Source organism: Lottia gigantea (genome assembly GCF_000327385.1).
Source record: "Lottia gigantea unplaced genomic scaffold LOTGIsca_136, whole genome shotgun sequence".
In the NCBI taxonomy this organism is placed as follows: Eukaryota; Metazoa; Mollusca; class Gastropoda; family Lottiidae; genus Lottia; species Lottia gigantea.
In genome coordinates, this window is record NW_008707550.1 from 342,885 (window position 1) to 366,913 (window position 24,029).

Consider the following 24,029-nt stretch of genomic DNA (forward strand, 5'->3'; position numbering starts at 1 on the left):
TACTTATTAATAGACCAAATTCAATTTTGCTTGTCATGTAAGGAAAATGAAAGTAGTTATGTCCTATTATATTGCTCCGAAAATGAATAAAACCAATGTTGATTAGTTGATTATTTTTAACTAACCAATCAACTACTTCGTTTTTAAAGTGTCAAGGTGAACGATCCAAGATGGCGGAATACAAAAATTGTCTGTCATTATAGGAACTTTATTATAAATTCAAGATTTTTCTTCTTCTCAGTTAATAAAATGGAAAATTTGGGGTTTGAACCCCAAAAGTTGGTTGTTTACAATGAACACTTACCTTATAAAGAGCTGATCAAGACCGAATCGGTTGCAGTATTGTCTGAAATCAAGGGTGAACTTGGCAGAGCAGTAGAACTACGAGATATCAAATATGGTGCAACTCATTGGACGGATCAATTATCAAGGTAATTAAATTTCAACTGTTAATTTTAAAAGATTCTGAATGTATCTATTTATTAGATACTGACCAGTGAACAGCCATTATGACACAGAAAGGTAGGCTCAGGTATCATACTAGTTGACAGTCAGTATCTTGGTAAGAATGAGCAAGTTATCTGAAAAAAAGGGCATTCTGATATTTTATACAGTGGTGTAACCTATTTTCGTGGATATAATTTTTTTATGTCTTAGATGTTTCCTCAGATATTCTACAAAATAATTAAAATTGGTTTATTTCGATTTTCTTTATGAATCCTTCACTTTGACCCATATTTCATGAGCAACCAACCAACCAACCAACGGGCACAGAATGCGTCACCTATTTTCGTGTACAATGTTTGATCTATAAATAAGTCTAGAAAAAACGTTGTATGGATACATGGATCCACGATTTTAAAAAAAAATAGTGACTGACAAAATAAGAGACGTAGCGTGATTTATTGCTAAAAGTCACTGAAACAACATAAGAATATGGTCCACTTTGTGTTCCATAGAAATTTTCTGCTGACACAGAATCCGCTAGTTGATCACGTGACTTCATTCGTTGGAATACATTCTAGCAGACGACACTTGGAATTCCGATTACCGCTTGGGATTATAAGGAAATTCGGCCGATAAAAAATGGTGATGTTTGGTATTAAGTGAAATCCGCCATTTTGTATTTGTCAAAGTATACATTAATACATTATACATTGCTTGAAACTACTGAATTCATTCTACTAACTGACATTGTAGAGAAAACCCATGTTTATTAAAACAAACTAATGCGGAGGTTGCGCAAGGTCGCTCATGTAAATTATTAAACATTTCCGGAAATCCACGAATAATAGGTTTCCACGAAATTAGGTTACTTGACTGTACAAATTTAAAAGATATGTAGCTGTAGATTATGTGCGAAAATATTTCTCATAGAATGCAATTTACTACCATACTATGTTTCTACTTGATTAACCTCTATTTTGAAAGGGTTAATAAATAAAGGAAGTGTAGGCTTTCAATAATTGTTAAGTAGTAGTATGGCAAAAAATTATAAAGCATAAACTTGTTTTAATGTTGGTACTTTTAATGGCTCCACATAATTTGAGATTCAAAAAACATAGGGGGACTATAAGTGTAAATCCCAAGCTGTAATCAGATTTCCAAGTATTGTCTGCTAAGAAATGTTCCAGTGAACAAAGTCATGTGACAAATTAGCAGAATTTATGTCAGCAGAAAAAATCTATGGAATGAAATGTTGGCTATAATCTTCTGTTGTTTCAATGGATTTCAGCAATGAATTACCATACTCCTACATTTTACTTCCTGTCACTTTCAGTCACTAATCATTTTTTGTAAATCATCGATCTTTGAAGTAATTGTCATTAGTTATAATGAAATATTATTAAAGATAAATACCAGTAAAAAATAATTATACCACTGGGTATCCATACATCTCGACTTATTTATAGATCAAACTTTGTACACGAAAACAGGTGAAGCGTTTTGCAGCCTTTGTCAAATTAGCTACTCATGAAATATGTGTCAAGGGGAGAGATTCATAAAGAAAATCGAAACAAACCAATTATAATTATTTTATTGAATATCTAAAGAAACAAACTTTTTAAATCAAAATGTTTTAACACTACTTTCGTTTTGTTATGTTCCCAAACATAGAGTCATAAGGAGTGATTTGTGCTGATTGGCTGAAATTTTACTACCAATACAGTAGGGCAAATTTTGATTTGATTATGAATATGTAATCTTTATAAGTATGACGAACGGGGGTTGGATTGGACTCGATGACTCCAGAGCTAACTTTTCCTTTAGAATCTGAAAAAGTTTTCACAAGTCTCTGAAAATTGTTAAAAATTAAAAACGCTATAAAATTCATACCACCATTTCATACAACTTTCTCAAAATGTTCTTTTTGAATACTAGTTGCCATGTCTTTTGAAATAGTGACATGTGAATGAAACTTTGTCTCGATTACCTTTTATTGGTTGGTTTAAGATTTTGTCAAAAAAAAATATTTCTGCCAGCTTTGAAATATGTTATTTGACTACAGTATTTGAAGGTTTTAACTGTAAATTGAAATTTTTTTCAGATACATACGTGTATATGGATATTGTTTTTCTAAAGAAGACCATTTGAAGTTTATACATTTGATGTATGAATTAGTGACTATACCTGATCTGGAACTTGCATTAGTTGGAAAGTTTGCGTCTAAGTTGTCTGTCTTATTAAAGTAGGTACTGGTTTTTTATTACTTGTTATAATTTTATTGATTCAAATTGGAAGTTTGATGGGGCTATATTTATCAGTGTCATATATCATTGGAACTGGAAAAATGCCATGTGAGTTTTAGATACCATAACAAAGTATTGTAAGCTAATATCTTGATCTATTAGCTATGAAAACATTTGAAAAGAAGATAAGCACTCTAAATGACCATTTGAAGATATAATTTTCACCAGTAAGTGTATCTCATGGCTGTTTGTATTTGTAGAAAAAAAGAATTATTGACAAGAGAAGATCTGGAATTGCCATGGAGACCACTGTATGAATTATGTGAAGTAACTGTAAATTCAAAGTTTGAACCACTTGGACTTCATCTTTTACCCTCGTAAGTTTTCTTCATATGTCATGTTTTCTCATTCAAATTTTCGTCAAACTCTGCATGTAGTAGTCAAAAACATAAAAATGTTCATTTTTCCTTCGCTTTGGAGCACTAATTTGCTTTTGGTTAACTCTAGTAAGGCATTGAAAGACTGGATGTAAAAGTCAAATTATCTATCTATAACCAAGAACAAAATTATTGATTATCTGAGAATAATAAATGTCTAATTTTTGTAGGAATATTGAAGGTATTTTGAAGAATTTAATTAGGAATTGTAGAGAGTAAGTATGAAAACAATTTTTTAATCTTTTTTAAAACAAAACCTACAAGAAACAGTAAAATTTACAAATATATAATTAGTTCTGTAAACAATTTGATTATCAGTAAGATTTTCTGCAATAGGTCTTAAGAAGTAATCTTTAGAACAAAATTCTCCATTGGAATTTGGGTTTAGAAATATTGAAATAGACTTCCTCATGATGAATACCTCAACCAACCACTTCACTATATATTTAGCTTCATAACTGGTAAATACAGCCATATTAACAATTTAGGCATTCCTTTTAATAACCTTTTTTCAGTTATTTCCCATTGGAAGCAACTCAAGAAATGTTAGATGAATGGAGACCATTATTATGTCCCTTTGATGTGACGATATTAAAAGCCTTGAATTATCTACATGTATTTCTACCAACTAATTTACCACCAGAACATCATGATAAAGGTTTTAAGTAAGTAGCTTCTAGTTGTAGTTATTGCTTCACAATTCCTGCGTATCTCTGTAGTTAAGGTTTAGATTGTATCAGATCCCTTGATGTTCAGCCAATTTTTCCAAGACTTTTCTCCACTCGGAGAGATACATTTAACTGGATTAATGCATGACAAAAATTCACAAAATGTTGAGTCATTTTTTTTGTCATCTGTTTTTATTGTAAATGATTTTTTTTAATTTTTTAGGCTATGGTTTGATGAGTTTTGGCAGATGTATGATTCTTATAAGAGCAAACCCTCTTGGGAAGCAGTATGTTTTATATTAAACTATTTCTGTCGAGCAATAAACTGCTTCACTGCCTCTCTTGAATAATTATTTGATATTCTTACTCTGAACTATGACTGTTAATTTGGTTCTGGACATGACCAGCAGAGCAGCTCAAATGAAAGCTTCTTCTTAAGTATAGGTTGGATATCGAATGTCATTTAGTGTCAGTCAAATGCAAAATTTTAGGACAACTCACTTATAGGATAGAAAGCCATCAACAACGTTGGAAAATACAATGATTGAATCACATATTTTAGAGCCTGAACAAATATTTATTATAAACAATTTCTTCACTTTTTTTAACTTCTGTTTTTAGAATTTGGTATCAATATTTTCAAGATTAGCCTATGATAATATTGGTTATATTGATTGGAAACCCTATATTCCTAAGGTAAGATCTTATTAATTAATAATTAATTCCCATCCTGAGGTCATATTCTTAACAATAAACTTAGACAAAGTGCAGATTTTAAAAAATATAGTAATCTGATTGGATTATAAAACTAGAAATAAATTTGATTGACCAATCAGATGAACAATTGCTTAAGAGTAATGTTCAAATAGGTATGAAATATAAAGAATGATATCAATGGTAATACATTTGTATTATATTGTAGATATTTACTCGTGTTTTAAGAAGTTTTAATCTACCTGTTGGACAACAAGATGCTAGAAGAATGAATAGTGGTATTAAAATGGGTGATATTGATATGAACTCTGTTGTTACATGGATTGTAGCTATGATAGTTAGTATATATTTCAATTAGCCAATAAAAACATTTCTTAAAGACATTATTCCTATTGAATTGTTTTTGAAAACGCTGCTTTTTTGAGCATATATGTATCCTAAGATCTGTTTCACAAAATATCTCATGATTAGTTGGTTGTATGTTTGGTATGTCTTAATGTAAAATTTCAAACTTCTGACAAATTCTTACTAGAGATTTTTTGAGGGACGGTGCCCTGGATGTCAACTTATCAACAGAATGACATGTAGAAACAGACCAATTAACCACATTTTTTGGTGAACCGCTTTGTGTATTATATCCTGGATTTGAGCTCTTCTACTATTACCTATCATTTATCTAATATGTAATATATTTGTTTATTCTAGGGACCAGATAGGATAGCTTTAGAGCATATCAATAAATTGTTTAAAGCTTTACAGACCTTTTACCACCCCTCAAACACTGGACCTTGGATTGTAAGTACTGGTAAAACACTTGATTTAGACAATACAAATACTAGAATTTGGCATATTCTTTGTCCCCATAAGTTTTTATCGTGCATAATATTTGGTAGATGGATTTTTTTTTGACAATTAAACAGCACTTGTGAATAGAAATAATTTACTGGTTTCCATCTTCAGAGTGTGAATATCTATATTTTGAGGGTTTATCTGCAGAGACAGCTAAATATATCTATTGTCAATACTACAATGTAGATCTAACTATTGAGTTACGAATGAATCATGTTGAAAATTGAATAGATTTAATATTTCTTCTATCATTATATTATTTTAGGTGAGGTTAACATTAACTTTAACAACATTTCCAAAACAATTTGTCAAAAGAATAAACAGGTATTTATTTCATTTATTTCTGTACAATCAGATTATTCAACTCTTGTACCCAGTTTCCCATTTTTTGAGCAGAACATGGTGGAAAGTCATTTTGATCGTATGAAAACTCAGAATTAAATGAGTAACAGACTTGCACTAATGAATGACATCCAGCAGCCTGACAGCTTTTTTTATATCATCTCTTTCAAGATCCAAATTGTTATTGTCACTGACTATAAAGATATTTTATTTGTCATAGAATTAAGAGAGAACCTGAAACATGTTGTTGCTCAAAGTTTTGAATTGTATTGAGCACTATTTTAACAGTGAAAATAATTTGTAATAACAATATATCATCTCTTTTAATTAGAGAAAGATATAAGAAATTAACATGGGAGAGACCAGTACCAGATGAATATAAAATCAATGATGATGATATCACCTATTTCGTAGAAAGTTTAAAATCTTGTGTATTTTTGGCAATGTTTGGTAAAATTGGAAGTCAAGAATCAGCAGTAGCTGTTAGATATCTAGCTACTTTACGACCTGAACTTATTGTACCTACTTTACTAGAGAAGTAAGTATTGTCTATGTAGATAGAATTGTTTAAACTGTGGATATTGTATATTGTCCATCTATAGTTTTGTTCACAATTTCTTGTTTAAAGGATAATTGAATATAATGTGGACTTAAAGGAAAATATCATTTAAAAATTTTAGCAATTGGCATATTTAAACTGGTCAAGATCAAAGATGTTGAATGTTTTTCAAAAGTTATATATGAAACTAAATATTAAAACAGAGCATCATCACTCTTCACAGTTTGTCCTTAAACAGTGTTAGCATATCTCATCCAGTTATTTTGGCATTTATATGCCTCATCCTAAAAGTATTCCATAATTATGCTGTTAATGGACATGATTTCAAGATATTTTGTAAATTGTTCTATTGTAGAATGTATCCTGCTATGGAGACTCTGATAGAACCACATAGATTAATATCATGTATAAACTGTATTGTATCTGTAGCTAGACCTATGTTGAGGTCTAAGAAATGGTATCCTGAAGGTCCTTCTCATGTCTTACCATTATTAAACTTGGCTTTACCTGGTATAGACCCTAATGACTTTAAAAAATCATTGGTAAGTATATTCTTGACATTTTCTTTATAGATTTTTGTAACTGGACGTTTGTCATTTAGGAGTAGACTTCGTTAATTTCACTATTGGTCAGTGCAATATTTCGAAGTTTTTTTTTCTCAGAAAATATCAAAGAAGTGAATAGATGAAATTGTAGTTTTAAAATATTTCATGCTAGGATGTGCTAGAATTGAATTAATCTTTTCATTTCAAATTTGTCATACCAAATTATTATTGTTTAATTTAGTTTTGTGAGATTCAATAGCGTTTGTTCTTAACATGACGTCATTTGCTTGGTTTTGTCGAGCAGATGGCGTCTGCGGGTTCAATTCTCAATCGGCGTGTGATAGTCCGATGATCTTGAATAAGTCATCTTTACTCATAATTCTACTCAACCCAGCTGTAAATGGGTATGGATAATCTGGGAAAGATCAATGTCAAGAGCTTTGACCAAGGACCAGCTGGTAGAAAGGATCCTTAACTGTGAACCTAAGTTGTTATCCTTAAAATTGGGAAAACTCCATTTACCTGTGTATAATGCGCAGAGACTTGGCACATCACAGACACCATTATCATCCCGTATATTTGACACGATATCATCTATAATATAAACGCATTTGTTTGTACTATTGATTCGTTGGCCTATAGAGAATTGAGAAGTGATGACTAATCATGTTGTTTTAAAAAATTAAACTCAAAGATCAACAGAGCTCAATGATATATATAGCAAGGGTTAGAAGATCGTTTTCTTTGCTAGGGATGTTTTATATTTTTATCAACAGTATCAGTTAATTATTATTTTGATAACATTATTTCATTATATTTGTAGATGACATTCCAGATGTTATCAACATTTTCCACATTAATACCAATAATAGATTGTTCACAAGCTGTACATGTTAGAACAGATTTATCAGAGGTAAGCTTATTTATGTTCATACATGTTTTGGGAATATCTTATACCTGACCTCCATGAAATGCCTGCAGCAGTTAAACTATCCAAACTGAAACATAAATTACAAATCTCAAGTTAAAGCATTCAGAATTTGTCAGAATTTTGAAATAAACCATAAAGGATGCTATCTGTCAAATTAAATTCAGTATCATCAAGTTTTGTTCTTAAAAAGTTTCTTCTGAAATCCTTTTTTTTATAATAAGCTTTATCTTATTTTCTTGTAAAAGCCTGTATTTGTAAGTCGTAAAATCTTGATGTATTTGCAACATTAGTTTTGTGTTTTCAGTATGAAAGGGAAATATGTTTAGCAACTGCTCAATTTGAAGATTTTGTTCTACTATTTCTGGATAGGTATGTTTCGTTATTTTATTAACTAATTAATGAATGTCCAAATTTTTAACTTTATTTAATCAAATCAAACATTAATTGTTTTAATATTGTTTAAATTTCCTCTGTATGTTTACATTATTGTTTCAAATGTTTACTTTAATGTTTCAATATGTTTACCTTATTTGTTTCAAATTGTTTCAATATGTTTATCTTATTTGTTTCAATTTGTTTATCTTACTTGTTTCAATTTGTTTATCTTACTTGTTTCAATTTGTTTATCTTACTTGTTTCAATTTGTTTATCTTACTTGTTTCAATTTTATTTACATTATTGTTTCAAATGTTTATATTATTGTTTCAAATGTTTATATTATTGTTTCAAATGTTTATATTATTGTTTCAAATGTTTACATTATTGTTTCAAATGTTTATATTGTTGTTTCAAATGTTTATATTATTGTTTCAAATGTTTATATTGTTGTTTCAAATGTTTATATTATTGTTTCAAATGTTTATATACTTGTTTCAAATGTTTACATTATTGTTTCAAATGTTTATATTATTGTTTCAAATGTTTATATTGTTGTTTCAAATGTTTGAATTAATTGTTTCAGGGTGTTTACATTGATTGAAGCTAGTGCTCAAGAGGTAACAAGTGGAACTCAAAGTAAATTAAATACAGAACAACATGTAGTAGAAATGGGTTTATCTTCAACTGCTTCATCTGTCTTTCAACAATGTTCTTTTCCTATTTATAAGGTAAGCAAATACAGCAATGACAGAGCTAGCCTATAGAGCCCTGAACACAAATAACAGGCACCTGTACCCCCACTTGTGCCATCACTGAAACGAAATGGAAGAACAAACCTGTTTTATAAGGATAACAAGATTCTCCAGTAACATTATTATAGAATGGACCAAGGCCAAACCTCTGTATTATACTTTTTCAGATTATCACTACTTATTGTGTAGTTGTATGACTAAAATATTGAGGAAAGATGACTTATTCAAATTCACTAGGGCATGATTGGATTTTATGAAAGAATTTTACTGAATCAAATTGATTAAAAAGATTTAATTTATATTGTAGAGTGCATTAAAGAAAATCTATCAGTTTGTTACTAGTAATGTTTATGAAACTAAAGTCAGTGGGAAATTTGCTGCTAATTTATGTCGAGCTGTGACTAAGGTTAGTTTCATTACCTTATCTTTATTAAGATTCATAACAATAACATATTAAAATATCTTTAATTTGGACCTGTGAATTCTTTGTAAAACCTTTGTCAAGAAACATGCCAATTTATTGTGATTATTTTTATTCACTGTAATTAATTAAATTAATGAGTTCCTTGATTCATCCAATCCTTGCAAACCTACTGTGATGTCTAGGTTGGTATAAACCACTGTTTTCTTAAACTATCCATTGTATTGTTATAAAAGCTTGGTAAATCCTGATTTTGGATGTTTTCAGGTACACCCAGAAGAAGCTTTGAAACTTTTCCTACCTCATTTTTGTGACAAAATAGTGGAATATCTTCAAGATAGTAAGTAAAGATTTATACCTTAAAGGGACAGATGCAACATTATTTTTACCAAATGTACTTTAGTCCCAGAGACGGGAATATTTTAGCTAAGCCAATCAGTAATAGTGTTCACAGCTTAACGTCAAAATTGAGCCTTCAAATCCATGTGTGTCCATAATTATCTGTGTTTGAATGTTAATATAACGACTTGATACTCTGATATATAGAATATTCCTTGTTTAAAGTATTTTAAAAGGAATTTTGTGATTTGTGATCAAATATTGCTACTGGTGAGTTGTGAACATTATTATTGATTAGGTTAGCTGAGAAATTTCTGCCTGTGAGACTAAGGTAGGATTGGTCAAATGGATTGAAGTTTATAACCAGGTGAAGTTTTGTTCAGGTTTGAATCATAATTGATAATAGCATCTTAAAGTATATCTGATTTAATTCTGTGTTTTGTTTCAAGAAACATCATTCAGTGATGTATATTATTATTGTAGATGAAGATGCTGTCAATGAGGAACATTTAGATAACAGTTTTCTCTGGAATTTATTGATGGTATCTCAGGTATGTTTTAGATATTATAGTCTTGGTAGTAACCAGCTGACACTTTATATTCATGATAGAGAATTGTTTTAGACTGACTGACTACCCATGTCAAATATTATTTTACTGGACCATGAAGCTTTTTACTAGATATAAAACCTTGAAATCTATTCAAGTGGTCTAATTTGGACATCTGTCATCCTTGAATTTGGAAAGGCTGTTTGCAGGCTGTGCACATTTGAAAACAGAAGACTATTGCCACTGTCTAAGTGAAATTTCTCTCAAAATACAATGCATTGCACAGTCTGTTTTCAATAACTTAAGCTGTAACAGTCACACACATGGTGCAGAAAAGTAGGACGTAAAACTCCATTCATTTCATTTCATTTGTAACAGTCACACATATCGCTCTGTTTTATTTCATTTCAATTTAACATCATAGCTTCAAGTTTGGGTTAAAGAAATCCAATCAGCTTCAAAAAGACAGAACTTTACTTGCCCTGTTATGTTTATGTTGTCATATCAGTTGGAAATAACCTGTTTGATTTCTATGTATTATTATAGATAGTAAGATGTGATGGTAAAAAGTTACTACCCTATAGTCAACAGTTAATTGAAGTACTGAAGAAAACACTATATCTTCGTTGTCAACATGGTAGTGAAATAGCTGGTCAGTTATTATCACATATACTAAAAGTACTAACCCAGACTTTTCCACTAGAATTCTGTAGTACTATACATTTATTAGAGGAAACAAATTGGACTGAACATTTACCTACAAGGGTAAGAACATTATTGAATATTTTACAAGTCAACTTTCCAATCAATCTAAAAATTTTAGAATACAGTTTTGTTTCTTTTTTTCTGATATTTTTTGTAACCATTGTAATCCTACAAGTTTTCTACAGAGGTCCTGTTCTCTTAAAGTATTTTTAACCAATCAAGGAGTATAATGTATAAGCAATATCTTGATAGCAATGATGAATTATGAGATGTCAAACCCAACCTGGTCATATTGCACTATCTTAGGTTTTTCAGTATTCAACAATTCATCATTGTTATCAAAGAAGCATCATTAGAACAAAACTGTAGTAGAAAACTTGGATTGATTTTAGAAAAGAGGACAGTTACCAACAAAACTGCCATCTGTTTTTCTATAAAAACCACCATTTGTTCTGCTAATGTCTTAAACACCCTGGTTGCAGTCTACCTGCCAATTGCTTTGGTAAAATTGTCTTCATTCCCAACGGCAAAACTACATTTTGTTTCATTAATCAGATTATGTTAATATTATTCTAGGATTGGGCTGCTGCTGGAGATTTAGATAATTTGGATTTGAAATGGCACATACCATCTGCTGAAGAAATTCAGTTAGCTCAGACACTATTTAATCAATTTCTGATTCCTGAAGTTGAAATGATGAAAACGTTTTCTAGCCAAACTACCATAGATAGGTTAGTGAATCTTTCGACAAAAATGTAGAGAGCATTGTAATGCCATCATGTTTTTTTGCTAGTTAATACATGCTCATTTCTTTGATATCTAAAAAGTAGCAGTGTTCACCAATTTATTAGGTTTTTTATATTATTATTGTAATGAATAGTAATAAAGAAAAGCTATGGAGATTAAATATTGAAAATCAGACTATAAGCCTCTTCTGATATTAATGGAAAAGCCAAAATTGATATACAATGTTAGCAAAAGTCATATATTGTTGAACACTGGGAGAAATGATTAAGTCATAATTACTGTTTTTATTAAGTTTGCACATACTTATATTTAAAAGTTGGCCAATTTCTATAAATCAGCAGCATCCCACCCAATATTATTTCTATTTGTTTATAGAGAATTGTTAACAGGTAGACTGAATATTATAACACAATGTATAATTGGAGCTGGATGTTTTCTACCTATTTGGGATGGTGAAGCTCTTCAACTGTAAGTACATTTTGTCGTACTTCAGGTATTTATTTCTGATAGAGTTAGAAAAGAATAGTATTAATATTATATTATGCAATTATGTGCAGCTAGTGTTGAAATGTTTAATGATGAAATTCTTTCACTCTAATTTAATCTATAAGAATTTATTTTATTTGTTTTTTGTGATAATAACATATTATTTGTAAAATTATAGAGTAGACAGTGAAATTTATATGGGAAGATTTTCTAGTCTTAATTCCACTGATAAACATGGTAAGAATTTAAAGTTGTTTACTTGTCATTTTTTTTTTTTTTTTGGAGTAAAATATGTTTAAAAGAGCAGAGAAAATTAGAAGTTTTACTAGGAAGTGCAATGTTATGTGTTAAGTTATTGTGTGATTTGGGTCAATTTCATTCTAACTTAACTATGAATAATTGTTGATAATTAATGAAATATGCTGTAGTTTCATATGTGATTTCTTTAATGTGTTTAGTAATTAATTTTTAATGCTTTATGTATTTTTTTTATCAGAAATAACTTTGAATGGTGAAAATACAAGAAAAGTCATTGCTAATGCTGCTAGACACATGTTAAGTAAGTTGAAAGAATTGTATGACATGTAAGGGTTAAAACACCCCTGATGGGGCTAAGTTGCAAAACTGATAAATCCAATCATGACATGGTCTACATATCTTTACGTTCAAACAACTCTTCAAATTCAGTTGTCAGGTGTTTGTTTTTATCGCTAATATCCCTGATCATTTTACATTAAGTTTCATGCTGGTGTGTGTTTAGTGGTGTTGATGTCAGATACAGATACACAAGTTAGCTAACCAATTTCTCTCAATACTCATTTTGCTAATGATAGTTTTGACACTATGTTTTTTATTATATATTGTAGAAGAATTTATACAACATAGGGAAGATGAAACTAAGAATTTAAAGAAAATAGTTGAGGTATGTTTTCTGTCTTTTATCTAAACTATATTAAGTTGTGTCAGTGAGATATCTGACATTTTTATCATCAAATTGTTTCAAACTAGAGGATATATGTTACTTCTGTTAGTTAACACTGTGTTTGTAAAGGGTGACTACATGGTCAGAGACAGAATGTTATTAATTCTGAGATTAAAACATTACAATCTTTACATAACATCATGTTTGCTTGGTTATTACGAATAGATGGTGGTCGTTGGTTCTAATCTCGGATGGAGTTTGAAAATCTGGTGATTTTGAATAAGCCTTCTTTGCCATTATTTTAGTCAACCCAGCTGTACAGAAGTACAGACAATCTGGGAAAGATCAATGCCAAGATGTTTGACAATGGACTAGCTAGGAAAAAGGACCCTCGTGAACCTAAATTATTACCTAGTAAAAAGTGGTTGATGTAAGAAACAAAAATATTATGTAATGAAAACAGTTACCTAGTGTCTTATATATTTGTATTTTCTTAGTCATTTTACTGATTAGTAATGTTTAACATTTATTGTTTATTGTAGATATATGAATTTGTTATGATGTATTATGGAGCTGCTAAAAATGATTTTGATGGTAGATGGAAAGGTTTTCATCTTGTGAAAAGTGTACTTGAAGATAAAGTAAGTTCATTGTCCTTGTAGCTACTGCATATCTACCTCTTGTGCAAGCCAAAAGTTGTTTAACCTATTTTGTTTTCCATCCTTGTTCTCCTTTGCAATGATACAAAGGACTTGAGAAAATCATTTTTGTCCTTCTAATGTGCGAGGCAGTGGAAAGTCAGGCAGTATAATACAAGAATGTTTCTAAGTTGTTAATGATGATATTTTGTTATGACTGATATTTGTATGTATTATTTTATATTTAGTTACGTGGTAAAAAGAATCATATACGAGCTATGTTAATAGATAGAATTCAGTTACAACATGAGGTAAGAAAAAAGAAAGAAATATATAGATTTTGGAGTATTTTTGATCCTGTGCCTACAGCCCCTTTCTACTAGTTAAGGATGGCTCGGCTGAACTGATATACACAGACTGCTTGTATCCGCGATCAATTGAATACAAGCAGTTGCTAGTACCTCTAGTCTAGTTAAAGTTGAAGCTTTATTATAACTAGTTAATCATGCATTACCATTGATTTTTATTGAGTAAAATTCATTAGTATTTACTTAGTTAAAATAACTTGTCTTTATTTCTAGTTAAGAATTCTTCATGTATCTCCCAAGAAGTTTACCAGTTTACATAAAGAAATGTTACTAGATTTATTTGATTTATCAGTTAGCCACTATAGTGAAGTAAGTATTTATTTGGTTTATTAGTTAGTCACTATAGTAAAGTACATAGTAAGTATTTATATAATGAATCAGTTAGTCACTATTGTGATCAGTTAGTCACTACAATGAAGTAAGTATTTATATGATTTATAAGTAAGTCACTATAGCGAAGTAAGTATTTATATAATTTATCATTTAGTCGCTATAGTGATCAGTTAGTCACTATAATGAAGTAAGTTAGTATATACATTCTTTATCATTTAGTAACTATAGCAAAGTAAGTACATTGCACATTCAGTGCATTTGAAAGTAAATGAAACCTTTGATTATATTTTGTAGGTAAGAAAGAAATCACAGTCTTGTTTACAAACAGCATTTCATCATTTCCCCTATTCCTATAGCTGTATTATACAACCAATAGTTGATATTATAAAACAACAGGGTATACCAGAACATAGATTTAAGGTATTCATGTTTATTTTTTCTGATATATTTCATATTTCTTAGTATCATTCGTATTCACTTGTTGTACTTGTTAGGCAGTACGCATGTCCTTGATTTCATTTTGGGAAAAAAGCCATTAAACTTATACTATAATATATCTCTCATCTGATAGATGTTCCACTCCAACGTATCATTTTGAGTTCAAAGTTATATCTGGTCTTGCTGTGTACCAACAGTAAAGATTTTGAAAGTCTCTTTTGGTAGTTAGTGTCTAGTAATTAAAGGTCAGCTCCACTTTCTAAACACAATGCTTATTAAATGTGTGGACATGGTCCTAAAAGAAGGTCTCATATGATATATTGGTCATATAGTATATAGGAGAATTAAAATCACTTATTAATTTATTGAATTTCAGGGTGCATTATATACAATATTAAACCCTGGAAACAGAACTTCTCTATTAGATGCTATGAGACTTAATAATAATCAAGGCAGTAAACAATGTCTAGCTACTAAAAGAAATTGGTCAGTATTAAATGAACTATGGCCAGGTCTTATTCAAGCTCAACAATCAGAAAAACCTACAGTTCTGAAAGTTATTGATAATATTGTGCTTAAAGTCATGAAGAATTTGGATACCATTGCAATAGATATTTTGGTAAGTTGGGTTCTTAACAGTTTTGGTATGTAGATTGAAGCATCGACTACTGTTGCATATTCATTGTTTGCTTAATTGTGTGTCTTCATGGTTGGAAGTGGAATTGAATAGCTCAGCTCAGCGATTTGGATTGTCATCTGCTATGGGTTGAAATCATCTTCAAGGTAAAGAAAAATGCTGTTGCCACGACCAATCTGTTGTCAAAAATTCATGTTGTGTTTTAACAGCTGCCAATTTGATGTAAATGATATCCTTTCTATAGGTTAGTGATAAATGTCTGGAGTCAGCTAAACAACTACTATGTTCAGACCATCCTAAACCTAACCACAGTCCTGGTGATCAACAGTTATTATTACATGGTCAACAATCAGAGGCTAACAGAAATAAACAAGCCCTACAGTAAGTTTTATGTCTTCCTTGTGGTCTGGAGTGCGATTAAGATTTTTAACCCTGTCAGTTAACAGGGTGTTAGTTGCTTATTGTGTTAGTTGTTGGAATAGGACAATATACCAAGACAATGCTACATGCTGTGTACATAACAGATCTCCTGACAAAAGGAAATGTGTTGTAAAAAGAAGCCTAAGCTTCTGTCTTGACAAAATATCCATCATTGTACACTACATGGTATGCTCATAAAAGCAAAATATGCATAGAAAAGTAATATATCATTTCATCTGTCTTGCATTGTATAAAAACCTTTGTAATAGACAAGGTCCAAGTTAAAAACAATCCTTTAACACAAACATATTTTCTTTACAAATATACTCTATGTTTTAGGTTATATCTAAGTTTAGTAGATAAGTTAGTTGATATTATTGAAAGTGGAAAACTGTAAGTGAATCATTTAAAAGATATTTTGTTTGTGTATTCTGAATGCATATTGCAGGAAATTTTAAGTATGTTGCTATTGTGGACAAAGTTTATGACTTATAAGAATGCTTTGATAGTACATGCAAAATAGTACACATAAAAGTCACATAAGAAAACAATGTACTATGTATATACATTGTACTCAGCATCCCATTTGGTTAGTCCACATAGCAAATATTGTTTTTTTATATATATATTTATTGTTTTTTATAAAAGTTAATTGCTATAATCCAGTATTTTCATGTATTATGGCAAAAATTTGTTGTTACTGTGAGTTTCATGTTGTGTGACATTGAAAAGATCTAGAGACTGAATTCTGAGTAACAATATAGTTCAGACTCGACTGTGGTAGTTCAATAACACTCTATGTGTGTTGAGCACTATTTTAACAGTGACAGAATCTTACTATTATTATAATCTAGTATTTACTGTGTATTTTAGAACATGGAAGTTTGTAGAAGTAGGAATGGAGTTTATGTTATTATTGTTAAGACATGATATACCAGCACCACCTAAAGTTGTCAATCTAATTACTAAACAATTAATTAATGACTCTCTCTATGTTCGAAAGGTTGGTACTTTGGCCAGTCAGCTTGTCTTCAAATGGGTATGTCAATGCCCAGATGTCACAATCGAAACTAAGACGATTTTACTCGTATGATAAAGAGAATAAGGAATGAGAGAAAAAATAATGAAATAAAGTAAATTGGTCAGAGGTTTTATACATTTCATCTTGATATCCATGAATTTTTAATGATTTCAGGTTGGAATGTCAGGTGTATCTGCTATTCTAAAGCAACAGAAACGTAAACATAAAATGATACAAGTTGACCCATATAAAAGGTCAAATACCACACCTCCCTCTAGTGGTGACAAAATTAATATTGGTGACAGACCAGATAACTCATGGCATCATTATGATTCTCACAATATTGTTGATACAGAAGAGAAGTGGAATAATGCTGCTTTTGTGGAGAAAACTCACTGGGGTTATCATCAGTGGCCAAAGTACGTAGAGCAATTCTTCTCATTTGAACCTGTTTTCAAGCTATGTGACTTTCCCAAACAACAAAAAAAGGATCATTTATTGAAATAGACACCTTAAATTGCGCTTTAACAACTTAAAAGGTAAATATTTAAGAAAATGTTATCATTGATCTTTTGTAGAGAGATGTTGGTACATGCACCACCAGGAGAACAACCAGTGTTAAACAGGAAGAGGATAGATCTGAGTGAATGTGAAGTGATAATCTATGACCATTTTCAAGATTCAGTTTTTATTGATAAGTTAATCTCTTATCTATCACTGGAAGAAAATAAAGGTCGTGATAAATTTAGATCTAAATATCTAACACTATATAAGGTAATTAGAGTAAATATTTTACATAAGATCATTTCAAAGAGGTGCAAACACATAAGAGACTTTATGATTATCTGAAATCAGAATAGTCTCTAGCATTTTCTAATGATTACCAATCTATCATCCAAAATTTCAGAAGTAAATATGTGTATCAGCATCAGATTGTTAACATTGCGAATTGTATAGATTATTGATCCTATTACATATCCTCATACAGGGTAGACAACCACTACCCACTAGTATTAAACATGATGCAGGGAAAAGATTGAAACTCGAGGCTAAAGGTTCATGGGAGAGCACTCTGCTATGAATGTTTTAAGACCACAATGGATTTGTTTTGCTGTCTAATCTATAGTGCACAATGATTTTTGTAGGGTTTATTTAGAAACTATGGTATATGTATGTTGGATATATTTAAACCACATATAGAAAGATTAATCTTAGATACAAGTCATGATAAACAACACAGTAGTCAAAGATGTGGTATGGAGATATTAGCTGGTGCAATACGTGGTGCTAAACATTGGTCTTTCCAACATGTAAGTATTACACAGTTGAAGTCAAAAATCCTGATGAATTAACTGAAGAGTTTTTGCTTAATATTCTTTAAGATAATGTTATTAGGGACGGGAAGGTATAACTTTGAAATTAAGAAATATGCTGACTTTTATGTCATGATGAAGACATACTAGTTTTTAGAATTTTTTAGTTCTAGTTTCCCTTTGATGGTCATGCAGTTTTAGACTATTAAACGTCATATCACATTGGATGTCTTGGTATTGTTTGTCTTCAGCATACATGATTATATTTGGCATATCTCACTCTTGTATGAGAAACCCTGAAGGAGTGTTTTAATAAGTTCTAATTCTTATGTTTTATATTTGATAATAGGTTGAAGAGTTATGGAAGTGGGCTATACCGTTGTTAAAAACAACAATAAGTAACTATAGTATAGAAACTGTCAGTGATTGGAAAACATTTTACAGTTCTATTACAGTAGGTTACATTTTTTACATCTCCATGCTTAATATTTAAATTTACTTAACTTGTGCCCAGTAGTATGGATCTGTCCACCAAATAACATGTGTATAGGCTAAGCAGCATTGAAGGCTGAAGGGCTATGGGAGAGCACTCTGCTATGTAAACTTTAAGACCATACATTTATATATAACTAAGTAACACATGTCAATGATATAAAACTTGACCATATTGCGGCCATACTTTTTGAAGAATTCCCATCGCCAGCTGCATGGAATTACCTGTCTTCATTAGCTCTGAATAGTATGACATGAAATTGATATCTTTTTATATGTTTGTAGGAAAGTCGTGATCCAAGAAAGTTATCTGCCTTGTATGAGTTTCTGTTAACCAGTCCATTAAGTGGTGATGGTGGAGCGTTTGGTGATTCCAGTCGTTTATCTATGATATTATATAGTGTTATTCAACAAGAATGGAGAATTCCTGAAATATTACACAGAATATTAAGTCTTGTATCTCAACATCTATCACATCAATATAAAGCTGTTCGAGATGAAATTGGCAGGTAAGCCTTTTTTTTTTTAGTATGAATTGCAATGAATTTTAAATATATTCTTATACCACAGCACTCCCTGTCATATACATGTATTTAATGACCTTGTGAGATGTTTTATTGTATTTATCTGTACAATGAAGATGGGTTTATTCCTGTATTGGCCCAATCTTTTTAAATCTCCTTCATTCCCATTTTGCTTTTTTCTATTCCCATTCTTTCCAATTTGTTTCTGGTGGATTTGGCCACTTTTCTATATCACTCTTTTTTTATTTCATCCCTGTTCAAACCTGCCCCCTTGTCATTTCGCCCCTTCTTCCCTGTTCGCCCTATTGCCAACATGAAAATGGCATTTTGCGAATAAGGCAGAGTTGGATAAGTGGCAAAAATAGGGATTATGGGGCAAATGGGGAAATGCGAATTGGGAAAGGGTGATATGGGAAGACACCATGTAGATAAGAAAGCTGATTGGCTTCAAAATTTATTTATTTTTCTACAGACTAGTTTGAAACAAATGTCAGGTGTATATAAAGTTGTATAACTATTAATAACTATTTTATATATATATATTCTATATTACAGTTTACTATCTAATATCTATCTCTATGATTATAAATTAAATAAGAATGTAAGATCACCAGTTAAATCAGACTTTATGAAGATGATATTACCTACTTTAGATAAACTGAAAGATACAGTTGAAGTTCAGACAGGTAGGAATTATTATGCATCTTCTTCTGGTAATTTGTAATGTATTTTGAGAGATTTGAGGGTGGGCCTTTTCACTTTACTCTTTACTATTTACCAATTATTAGTCAAACAATAGTTATATTACAACCTGAATGCAGTCCATATCCTTAGAGTTTTGAGGATAATAATTCTGATACTAATCCTCTTAGTATTAAATGCTATATATGTGATTTATGTCCAAAAAAGACTTCCATCATCTCTTATTTCATTATTATGTTGTAAGTCATGCTATATTTTTGAATTTCATTTGTAGATGAAGGTACAACGTTAATGGAAGTAGATGGAAGTAATTCAGAAGAAGATAGAAAAGAAGCTATAAGACTGTGTAAAACAGGTAAAATTTCTTTTATTTTTCATCAGATCAATATAGATATAGAATTAGGCTAATGAGAATAATTGATCACAGTCAGACTATTCATGTGAAACAAATAAATTTGTATTGGAATATGTCAAAACTGTGTGTTTTGGTTTTTTTTTTTCACTGAATGAAGTCTCTACAGACGTTATAATTTCTGATGTATGTTGTTTTTCCAATGGTCCATATACAATTTACAAAGTGATTATATATTTCAGTCTTAAAGTTTTTAGTAAGTAGTAATGGAAGGGCTTATGAAACATCACCTCAAGAAATTCTGCCTTTATTACCAGTTGTAAGTAATAATTTTCATCTTCATCATACCTGAATTCTGATTGGTGAATGTGAAACGATTTCACATTTACTTTTGACTGTAAAGGTTCTTAAAACTCAATGAAAATTCATTCAGGCATTTTAATGTTAAATGCTAAATTGATATGCGTATTTTGATCAGAGATTAAATGGCTTGTATGGTGGCATAATTATTGATTTGATTAAAACATATATTTATTTTGTATGAACACAACAAAATTATGGCAATTAAAATTATATGGTGTTTAATTCTTATATTATGTACATGGTATATTTTCAGATTTGTGCATTAGACTGTGAATCAACTGATGATGATTTAGTAGTTCTACGGAATGCAGCATTTTATTGTTTATCTCATGCTCTACTAGAAGAATCTGACATTCCTCATGTTATAGAAATGATGAGAGAGGTAGGAACCTTCTTGGTTTTTCAACTTATTGTTTTTGTGGTTTACATATTGTTTTTTCTATGTCATATAAGAAGCACAGTTTTCCTGAGTGAGCCAAATTAAACATCAAGCACTACTTGTGAAATGTGCTGTAAATTACTTGATCACTGCAAACTCCCATCTCTCTATATATATTTACAGAGTAAAATCAATAATGACTTTGATTTAAACTAGTTATACCACAGTTAAGCTCCTACCATGTGTTTCAACAACAAAAAGATCGAACGGAATTGCTGACATTTAATTGTTCTAAATTATTTTGGAGTTTGTGCATTTGTGTATGATTGAATGTATAAATTATACACTACTATATTAGATATGTTATAAATTTTTTTTTGTTTTAAGGTTACAGGGTTACAGTCATGGCATGCTAGAAAATCTATTTTACGTTATATACAGAATATTGTCTTTGATAACTTCTTCCTATTGGATAATCCACATTATAAACAACAAATACAGGAAATTCTCTTTCATTTAATCTGTGATGAACAATTAGAGGTATGTCTACAATTAAATAACATTTTTATCTGTGTTGAAATTACAAGTATTTCAGTCAATTGGTCTGTATGTATATTCTGAAAAGTGCCATGGGTATACTTGTTCAAAGATATTTCACCAATTCCAAACATATTCACAAGCAGTTCACTCTATTTTAAGATACATGTAGTTATAAATTTCCTTATTTTCTACCTCAAATGTAAATTGTTTGGGTTAAAATTTGGAATAATCTTTAAATGTGCACCAATATCTTTGCCACAGTATTAACTGAAATGATGTGCAACTAACTGAATGCATCTATTATAAGATGACAAAATGTCTGATTTTTGATTCTATCCTTAATAATAATGAAAAGTTTGGGCCTAATTTAAGTTGTATTCCACCAAGTACTGTTTCATTGTGAATATATAGCGCATGTACTATGTATAATGCCCACCCCTGCTTACCCTTGAGTGAATTAGGAAAAAATGTCTGTCACCTTAAATGATATATACGCCCACAAGTAGAAAGTAGATTGTGAAAGGTGATTGAATTCAACATTAATGTAAATGATATAAATATCTAGTGTAAGGCTTGAACACATTGATATATCTATTTTTACTAACTTAATGAGTTTGTCACCTATTTTAGGTTCGTGAAATGGCGTCTGTTACATTTAGTGGTCTATTACATTGTGGTTTTCTTCAATTAGAACAAGGCATGATGGTAAGTTATTTACATTATGCTTCATTAGCTTTCATTGTAGAGAAAATTAAAATATGACACCAACTGTCTAGCTCAGAAAGAAAGTCTGTGGAGCTTTGTCAATTGGAATAATGAGGAAAGATGATAATGTCACTAGACTTACATGCCATCTGAGATTAGAACCCGAGACCACCATTTCATCAATGTTACTGTGACAAATTAAGAGCTCTAACCAATTAAATTGCAGGTCATTATCATCTGGCCTTAACTATTTCATTACATATTAACATATGGTAAATTAACTATTTATCGAAATGGCAGCTACAGTTTTTTGCAGTTTTCCTAACAGTGTCATTTATCTTTATTCGCAGGATCATTTTGAACACTTAAGAAGAACTAAAGTAAAGAAACGTAAATTAACACAAGCTTTACCATTAGATACATTGATAAAACGCCATGCTGGAGTACTAGGGTTAAGTGCATGTGTACAAGCTTACCCCTATGATGTACCAGAGTTTGTACCACAGATATTGATGGATTTATCTGTACATGTTAATGATCCACAACCTATACAGGTCAGTCTTATCTAGGATTTTATTGGGGTTTTCCTTATTCCAAAATGTCAAAACTAGTTCCAAACTTGATCAGATTTTAGGATTAGTTTGCGTCATATTGTTATTTTATGGTCCATATCTTTTAACCAAGCCATCCTGGTAATATTCAGTCCTTAACAGAACATTTGGTATACTGGATGTCCCTTTATTTGATAGCAATTATGTAACTACACAAGACGTAGAATTCTGGTACTTAGAGGAATTAGTTTGCCATTCATTTGACCACATGTACCTTAGTCTCAGAAACGGGAATTGTGAAAATTTGAGCCTTCAAATCTATGTATGTCCAGAATCATACTTGTTTGAAAGTTAAAATGACAAGTCGTCTTTTCTTTAGAAGAAATTGAAATTCCTAGTTTGAGGTATTTTTGAAGGAATTATGCGATGTTGGTACATTCCTAGTAATCCTGAAGATTATTTACACATATTCAAAACCCAATTCAATTCCTGAAAATGGTGCCCATTTTATGCTGTAAGTCTTCCAAATAAAACACCATGGAGGTGAATTTATGTTCACTGAAAAAAAAGTGACATATGTTTTATATTCACATTCAAGATTGTCTGAATAAATTTAGTAGTTATATGAAGAGATCAGGTATTGAAGAAATTATTTTGTATTTGTAGTTAACAGTAAAGAAGACATTAAGTGATTTCCGTCGAACACATCATGATAATTGGTTAGATCATAAACAAATGTTTACTGATGATCAATTAGTTATATTAACAGATTTACTGATATCACCTAATTATTATGCATAATATATCAGGTAAGGTAATTTGATTATCTTCATTAAAAACTAACATTTAATTGAGTTATTTCATGGTTTACTAAGAAAATATGTTACGAAATAAGAAATGTGCATCATAATGATTTAAAAAAGAAATTACTTATTTGGAAAATCAGTACAAATAAATTGAAGCACAGGAAATAGAATGAATGAATCATGATAGTTTTAGGAGGTTTTGTGGGCATTGCTGTTAGAAATCATGGAAAGTTACTCAATAACATGCTATATTATCTAGATATTGTAAAGTAATATTCATCTAGCCTATTTGTATATCTTCATTTAATCTGGTTTAAAAAAAAACTAACAAGTACTATCTTTTTGAAGCTGTACAACCAAAGAAATCTAAAAATACAAAGTGGCCGAAAATTGTCCCATTTTGTGATGTACTAT

At 30.5% G+C, this 24,029-nt stretch overlaps 2 protein-coding genes across 2 annotated transcripts; both read left to right on the forward strand.

Annotated features, from left to right (window-relative positions):
* Nucleotides 1-249: 249 nt before the first annotated feature.
* LOTGIDRAFT_238219 (hypothetical protein) lies at nt 250-17,243 on the forward strand (the record flags this gene model as incomplete). The annotated part of the gene is made up of 33 exons (XM_009049439.1): nt 250-431; nt 2,549-2,689; nt 2,951-3,067; nt 3,298-3,342; nt 3,643-3,792; nt 4,019-4,082; nt 4,417-4,491; nt 4,718-4,846; nt 5,215-5,304; nt 5,624-5,682; nt 6,032-6,238; nt 6,615-6,801; nt 7,628-7,717; nt 8,040-8,104; nt 8,697-8,841; nt 9,173-9,271; nt 9,554-9,626; nt 10,109-10,176; nt 10,720-10,938; nt 11,455-11,609; nt 12,001-12,093; nt 12,290-12,348; nt 12,608-12,670; nt 12,978-13,033; nt 13,576-13,674; nt 13,920-13,982; nt 14,253-14,348; nt 14,667-14,792; nt 15,187-15,429; nt 15,692-15,828; nt 16,207-16,260; nt 16,741-16,870; nt 17,063-17,243. Coding segments are annotated over 33 exons (3,759 nt in total), but the record flags the coding sequence as incomplete, so codon positions are not given.
* Nucleotides 17,244-18,144: 901 nt separating this feature from the next.
* LOTGIDRAFT_207699 (hypothetical protein) lies at nt 18,145-23,610 on the forward strand (the record flags this gene model as incomplete). Its single annotated transcript, XM_009049440.1, has 12 exons — nt 18,145-18,198; nt 18,551-18,655; nt 18,979-19,202; nt 19,690-19,693; nt 19,852-19,903; nt 20,194-20,274; nt 20,514-20,590; nt 20,888-21,016; nt 21,401-21,553; nt 22,184-22,258; nt 22,609-22,812; nt 23,476-23,610. 12 exons carry the CDS (start codon nt 18,145-18,147, stop codon nt 23,608-23,610), a joined length of 1,293 nt encoding a protein of 430 aa, XP_009047688.1.
* Nucleotides 23,611-24,029: the final 419 nt, after the last annotated feature.